This window comes from Daktulosphaira vitifoliae, unplaced genomic scaffold, assembly GCF_025091365.1.
Source record: "Daktulosphaira vitifoliae isolate Bord-2020 unplaced genomic scaffold, ASM2509136v1 Scaffold_5, whole genome shotgun sequence".
In the NCBI taxonomy this organism is placed as follows: Eukaryota; Metazoa; Arthropoda; class Insecta; order Hemiptera; family Phylloxeridae; genus Daktulosphaira; species Daktulosphaira vitifoliae.
In genome coordinates, this window is record NW_026099576.1 from 27,557,807 (window position 1) to 27,565,362 (window position 7,556).

Consider the following 7,556-nt stretch of genomic DNA (forward strand, 5'->3'; position numbering starts at 1 on the left):
AAAAAAAAAAAAAAAAAAAAAAAAAAAAAAAAAACACATCATAGTAAAATTAATACCTTCTCAGCTTCGCATCGAAGCTAAAAAGATATAATTAATATTTTCTTACTTTATTTTGAGTATTAGCGTTATCAAACTGTTCAAGAACTAAGTATTGTTGTATCTTTTCTATGTCAATCCTACATTCATTTCCCATTTCAACATCATCATCTCTCGTTTTATCCTCACAAAGATTAGAAACCAATCGTCTTCTGTGTCTTGTTGACAGAGATACAAATGGTTTTTTTGACCTAGATAATAATCGTTTGGTAGAAGGTAATGTTATTTTTATAGCAATTAAAATTAAAAAAATAATTAAAATAATTAAGTAAAAAAACTTACATATTCTTAATATCAGGTTTACATCGATACAGCTTTAATTATTAAAAATCTAATTATATTATATGTGTAAATTTAACGAAATAATTTAATTTTAACTTTACAGTGATGGCGGACTAAGGTTGATAATAACCCGAATTTCCGAGGTCTGTTTACCATAAAGTAATATATAGTAAAAATATTACTTTGTGCTTTATTCGTGTCGTTGATTTAAAATACGATTGGTAATACTGAATAACTGCTTTATACACGCCAATCAAGATGACGCCCGCCGTCATGACGGTTATGGACTAATAGCTGTTTGTTTTTACCTATTCACAACGATTCACATGTTATTTAACTTTATACTTCCCATTTTAATTTGTTGTTTTTATGAGCGACATGAAGTATGTATATTAAATGTATTCTACCTTACTTTTAGGGGTTTATGCTGATAATTTTTTCAAAAAATTATGATTTTTATTGTTTTAATGAGTAATCATCGTTGGGTTTTTAGAAAGTATATAGTGATTGAATTTGATGATGGGCTGAGAGTTTTGCCAAAAAACTGGCTACAAATTAAAAATAATATATGTTTTCTTCCACCAACATCAAATGAAAAAAAATTCAACAACGCTGTTAAAAATATGTCTTTTCCAATTTCCAATTGGAAAACAGTCAAATATAACAAGATTGTTGGAATGAGTGGTAAGTATACTTTATAATGTAGTTATTTTCTTGTCTTATTAATATGTTAATTATTATTCTTTTATTCTAAACTTGTAAACATACATGTTTACATATTGTCTATACTGGGTGATAATAATTTAATATATGTTTTTTCTCTGTTCATATCTAAAAATGTTTAATAACTTCTAAATGGTTATCTAAAAGTTTTTATCAACCAGTCATTTTCTTCATTAGATCATTGTATAAGAATCAAACTACTTAAATATGTATGTTGCTATATGAAAAATTAAAGTTAACTCCCTTATGAGGTATAAGAGCTAAAAATAAAAAAATTTCTTTATAAGTAAACTGAAAAAACATCATACTAACAGAAATATTTAAAACGATAAAATAAAATCATGTTTAATTATAATTATGTAATTTATTTGAAAATGCCCAAAAAAAACTCTCCAATATAATACAGTACAATTTTTCTGAAGCGGCTGATACTGATGAAAATAGTTTTCAAAAAACACAAAGAAAATATAGAGCAAAAAAAATATTTATTTCAAGTGATGAATATGTTACTGGTAAGTTTTTTATGTATTGTAATTATAAGATAACTAGTTGCTATTCCATCAGAGATAAATAAATTTAAAAAAAAGTTTATTTTAACCTACTTTAAATCTCTACATTTTTTAAAAATAATTATTTTTTTGTCAAATTCAATTAGAGAAGCTATTTATAATCTTATTGTCCCTTCAGTATTTCAGTTGTATTTTATCTACATATTTACATATTAGTAGGGTATTGTATATTATGTTAACTAACAAATAAGTATTGAAATAGCATTTTTTTCTGGTAGGATCACCAAGAATCAAGACGTTTAAGAAGAAAACTCCAAAATTACCAACACCGCCTTCAAACTTTCATAGTATGCTATCTTTATCAAAATTTTATTACATTATGAATAATTCCATTTCAATATTTATGTGTGTAAATATAATGGTTTATAAACTGTAAAAGTGTGTTTCTAGGTTTTTTAAAAAAAAGTAATATTACTTGTTTTTTTAAATCTAAGAATGAAAATAAAGAAAAGAAAATCAATTTGTACTGTCTGTTAACCTAACTTAAATTTTATTTTGTTATAAGCAGTATCTTAAAAAATTAATTATTCAATTAAAAATGCCTACTAGTATTAAACACCAACTAGAATGGGGTATGCTTTAGTACACCCTGACCACATGAGGAGTGTTTTATATTTATATAAAACATATATAGTATATGTCTATGCTTGCTTGCATCAATACTAATAGTGTTAAAATTTACATTATAATAACTTTTCAATTTTTTCTTAATTTTAGTTTAAAAATGAATTTTTAGATTCTTGTGATAAAAGCAATTCTAGTGCAACCAATAATACTCCAAGCTCACTAGTTTCAGTTGAAACTAAAATTCAATTAATGGACAAAAATCAATTCATTGAAACTCCGTCGCCTGATTTATTTTTATCAAAGAGTAAACATTTTTTAAACATTTTTATTATTACTGTATTATAATATACTTGTAGTAAAGTAACTTGTTTTGTAGGCTACTTATTGGATAAAAATACACCATTATCTATAGATAACCATGGAAGTATGTATAGAATTCATATTAAAAATAGCTCTTTTTAATAACTGATCATATTTGTGTAGGTGACTTAGAAGAAACACCAAAAAAAAAAAAAAAAAAAAATTGACAATACACATGAGTGTTTTCAGATGAAACAAGGTAAATATTACTTAAATTAAAATAACGTTGAAACACTTAAATGATTTTAATAAGGTTGACTTAATTTGATTTTTTAACCATTTTAGTACATTACCAAGAAATTAAGAGCTTTTCATCTTTTACTGTTTTGATTACTTTATATTTTGATGCCTTATTTATAAAATTAATAAAATTTTTGTTCTTTCGAAAATGGATACCTTCTTGTTTGTAAAGACTTATTTTGACTTGTTACTTAATTATTAACTGTGTGAACAGTATGTGGATGAACATAGGTAATCAGTTGACATGCGTAGTGATACTGTTTTTATCAGCATTAACTTAAAAGTTTTAAGTTAAAACTCATTGTGATATAATAATATATGAAAAAATTAATAAATTAACAAATGCACGTTTTGTATTACATAAAATAAATAAAAATAGTTTACATTACAAAAATAATGAAATAACATGATTGTGAACTGTAATTGTTAGACAGTATATGCACTACTGTTATACTCTACTAAGATAAAAAAATGAAATTTTTATTCTTTTGTTTATAGAGATATTGTTTTTAAAAGCAAACATTCAGAAAATTTTAAGAAATGTTATTGAAATAAAGTTATTATTAAAAGATACTCATGCTAATACGCAAAATATAGAGCTAGATGCAAACTTCTCCTCAATCTACAATGAATTGTTCCCCTTAAAATCGAGATCATTTTTGGATCATGTTGAATATTGTATCATCAATGAATCTAATTTCAAATCAAACTTGGTAATTTAATACAATTATTATTTTACTTACAATAAGTGTCAATATAACTTGTATTAAAATTATAACAGGCAAGCCGCATTAAAACTTTTATGGGGTACAATCAAAATAAATTTATGTATGTTGCATTATCAAATCTAATAACTGACCAGTTAGGAACTACATTATCTTATTCTGGTAAAAAAAGGAACAGAAATGATGAATCGAAAATAGCTTTGAAAACACTTGAACTGTATAAGCTTATTTGTGGTAATTATTATTGTATGAATTTTTCACTGATATATAATGTTAATTTGAACGTTTTTTCAGAAACAGCTCGCCAAAAATTTGTTGCATACTATTCCGAAAATAACATGGCTACAGCTGCATCAAGTTGGCTTCGTCATGTGTGTGAGCGACTGAAGAAAAATTGTAGTAAACAATAACTTTTATATTATGTACTTTTATAAAAGTACAATTTATGTACTTTTTTTTATACAACTATAGTTGTATCTTTATATAGATTACTTATTATGAATTAAATAGAAGTATTATTATATATACTTTAATTACACGTATATTTACATTTATTTATGTACTTTTTTTTTTTGTATAAATACAAAAAATGATTTCTATATATTGATAATCTTTTGTTTAAATAGAAGTATTCTTATACATACTTTTATTGTATATATATGTACATTAATTTATGTTCTTTTTATATATATTGATAAATTTTTATGTATAAAATAAAAGTATACTTATTTAAATTCTAACTTTTTGTTATTATATTCTTTTTATTTAAAAACAACTAAAATATTGGAAATTACTCAAATAATATTTGAGTCATTTAAGACATGATTTGTACAAAAAGTCTTTACAATAAATTATAATGTAATTACAATATAAAGTAATTAAAAGAAAATAAATAAATTATGAGTCTAGTGGGAATCCCATAAAAGTCAAAAGGTATTCAAACAGGCCTCCTATTTAGTTCCTGAAGAGTACAATAAGGAATCCTACAGAAGTGAAAAATAGGAGTCTATAAGGAGAGGACATGGGGAATCTAAGAGGAAACTTGTAGGAACTCCTTGGGCATTTTTTGAATCCCATTTGGGATTCCGTGGCCATTCCGTGGGAACTAAGTGTGTTGTTAGGGAATTTCATGTTTTACTTTTTAGTTGAATTACCTGCTACAGATCTTAATGAACTATTTGGATTAGTTTTAAGATAAGCTAAAACTAAGGTAGAATTTTGTACAGTTGAAAGTGTCTTAACCCTACATTTTGAGCGATTATAGCTGCCAAAAATTGACATGTTCTTATAAACTTGACAAAACGTAGACTCTGTTGGGCATGTACGATTAGTGTACCATAGTTTGTACAACCTTTAATTTTAAGTTTGTTAAATGGATATTTTAAAATTAAAAAATATTAACCTTGCTGCTGCTCTTTTATTTTTCTTACATTCAATATATAGCAAGACATTATATCAGCTTTATCACTAATGCTATACTTTGACATTGTTATTAATAATGAACTTTTAATTTAAATAAATAAAATTTATTTAAAAAAAAAATTTTTTTTTAAAAACCTCGATTTTATATACTTTAAAAATTTAACAAATTAAACCGTAATGAATACAAGTGTGTGTAACTTCTATTAGTGATGATAAAAAATAGCAGTAGCAGCTATATAGCTATTCAGTGTAAATAATAGCAGTGATTGCTAAATTTCGTAATTTATGTTTTTCAACAACCTACACTGTATAACTGCTACTATATTATAACACATAATATAATTGAAAATAGCAGGAGCTATAGAGCGGCAGGCTTGGTGTTATATATGATAATTGATAATTCGCATTCGGCATTAGCTGTTAAGCGTTTAAAATGTTTCTATTATCAACGCTTGTCCAGTTATCAGATATTAATATCTAATATGGCAAATACAGTATTATCGGTAAAAACAAAAACCACAATAGTCAATATTACATTTTGCAAATGTAGTATTGTCAATTATTGTAAAATGATACCAAATATTACTTGTCTTACGATTCATTTTTAAATAAATAAAATAAAACTATCAAAAACAAACAATCAAATATATCAACTATACCCTATGATATGTAGAAGAATGCGCTTCATTTTAATATTTGTATTATCTTATAGACATAAGAGTTGGTGTAATATTTCAACATGTTAATACCAGTCTAGAAATGGAATTTTATTGTTTATTTCTATATTTTTCATTCATACATTTAATTATTAAACATACTAAACATAGCTTTTATTAGTCTTGTCTGAACATGCACATTCAGAGAAATAGGCATAGTTGGAAAAATGATAGATGTCATCTCTCCATAATGTCATAAAAGATTAAACAATATGCAATGTAATAATGTATAATAATAATAATTTATAGTTTAAAAATAAAAATGTTTTGGTCTATTTAGTAATGTTTTATTTACTATGTATTAATCTATACACCACCCATCCAAAATGCATTTTCAATTCAACATAAAATACTTGGTACTGTACTAAGATACATTTTTTTTTATTAATAAAGCACTTGAAACACTAACGACAATTTTTTTCAAATATGATAATAATCATATTAATTTATTTATTAAATTTAAAAATAATAAAAAAATTTCCTAAAAAATAAAGTCCAAACACATTTTGCTTTTTTGACCAATCATAATTTTCAATTTGCTTGAATTTAGAGTTGATAATTCTTTAAATCTAATATTTATTATACTCATGTTAAATAGTACAAATCCTAATGTCCGTTTTAATCATTTAGAAAAAATATTTTTGAAATAAAGCCCATAAATATGATTGTTAATAATTATTATTGAAGTTCACATTATTTTTCAGTCTACAATTATTAATATGTTTATGTCAAATGGTTCACCTTTACAGTTCACACTAACATGGCTTAAACATTATACATATATTAATGTAATATTAGAACCGTTGAATATCATAGTATCATACGCCAGTTGAATAAATTATACATCATACTGCCTGCCATCAATGCCTTGAGCCCCTGGCCCTAACGAAAATAATGATTTCTAGTATTATTGCTAATTGCTATAAACATTAGCTGCTAATAGCTAAAATATAATTATAAGCATTATGCTATCAGCTGTTTTTACAAAATAGCAATAGCATTAGCAGATATTAAAAAAAAAAATAGCAGTTTACCATCACTACTTCCTATAGCAAAATCAGATTTGTTTTGAACTCTAAGAATCCCAGGTTAAGATTTATAAATAAATTTTCAATAGTAGTTGAATTTTATTTGTTTGAAGCATCAAGTTTTTATATATGCATAGTGTTTATCAATAATTGTGATCATACATGTTAATTGGTTTGAAAATTTCATTATTATAAGTGATAATGTTGTGACGTTCACCGATAACTAACCGTGAGGTTATCACCGATGAAGCACATAAACCCAAACGAAGTTGGATTCACCACTAGCCGAGGCTCTACCAGACCGGAGCATAGTGGAATTTTAAATATAACTGACACATTTGTTGTTTTAATTTACTAAGTTTTTACCTTAACTCTAGGGGAAAAGGAATTAAAAACTGGTAGACAAGTAGTATAGGCGATGATGTTCTATTTTATATCATGAGTTTAACTAAAATAATAATGCCCAAAGTACAATAAAATAAATGTCAGTTACAAATGTTCAAAATAAAATAAAATTACAAATTCTTTTATATAACATAATTCAAGTAATAGTTAAAATTATTACAAATTATTAAACGAGCTAAAGGACAAATAAAATAAAAGAGACATGAGGGAAAAAATAATCTCTGACACTGCTCTATTGACTATGTTCGATTTGACCAAGGGACAGGATCGTACTTTCCAATATTGAATAAAATAAAATGGTTATCATTGCAATAATGCTCAAACTAAGAACATGACATCGGTCAATATGGATCTAGGCCTTTTATACCGAGCCTTGAGACTGCTAAGCACGTCTAGATTGGTCCAACACATGTGAGGTTTTAT

General features: G+C 25.2%; 2 protein-coding genes across 3 annotated transcripts in view; one reads left to right on the forward strand and one right to left on the reverse strand.

Annotated features, from left to right (window-relative positions):
* Positions 1-474, reverse strand: part of LOC126908047 (uncharacterized) — a 7,936-nt gene extending 7,462 nt beyond the window's left edge. Inside the window, exons 1-2 of the mRNA XM_050689886.1 lie at positions 379-474; positions 107-287 (exon numbers count right to left, since the gene is read on the reverse strand). Of these exons, the coding sequence (XP_050545843.1) occupies positions 107-287; positions 379-380 (183 nt within the window). The 5' untranslated portion in view covers positions 381-474. The remainder of the gene's footprint in view (positions 1-106; positions 288-378) is intronic.
* A 158-nt stretch (positions 475-632) lies between these two features.
* On the forward strand, positions 633-4,095 carry LOC126908055 (uncharacterized). 2 transcript variants are annotated; one of them, XM_050689902.1, is made up of 9 exons: positions 633-761; positions 872-1,613; positions 1,889-1,957; positions 2,407-2,541; positions 2,614-2,661; positions 2,721-2,796; positions 3,336-3,550; positions 3,619-3,796; positions 3,857-4,095. In XM_050689902.1, exons 6-9 carry the CDS (start codon positions 2,787-2,789, stop codon positions 3,970-3,972), a joined length of 519 nt encoding a protein of 172 aa, XP_050545859.1. In that variant the 5' UTR covers positions 633-761; positions 872-1,613; positions 1,889-1,957; positions 2,407-2,541; positions 2,614-2,661; positions 2,721-2,786; the 3' UTR covers positions 3,973-4,095. The 2 variants fall into 2 exon arrangements, with proteins under 2 accessions (XP_050545859.1, XP_050545860.1); XM_050689903.1 differs by lacking the exons at positions 633-761; positions 872-1,613 and having other exon boundaries at positions 1,623-1,957.
* The last annotated feature ends 3,461 nt before the right edge of the window (positions 4,096-7,556 follow it).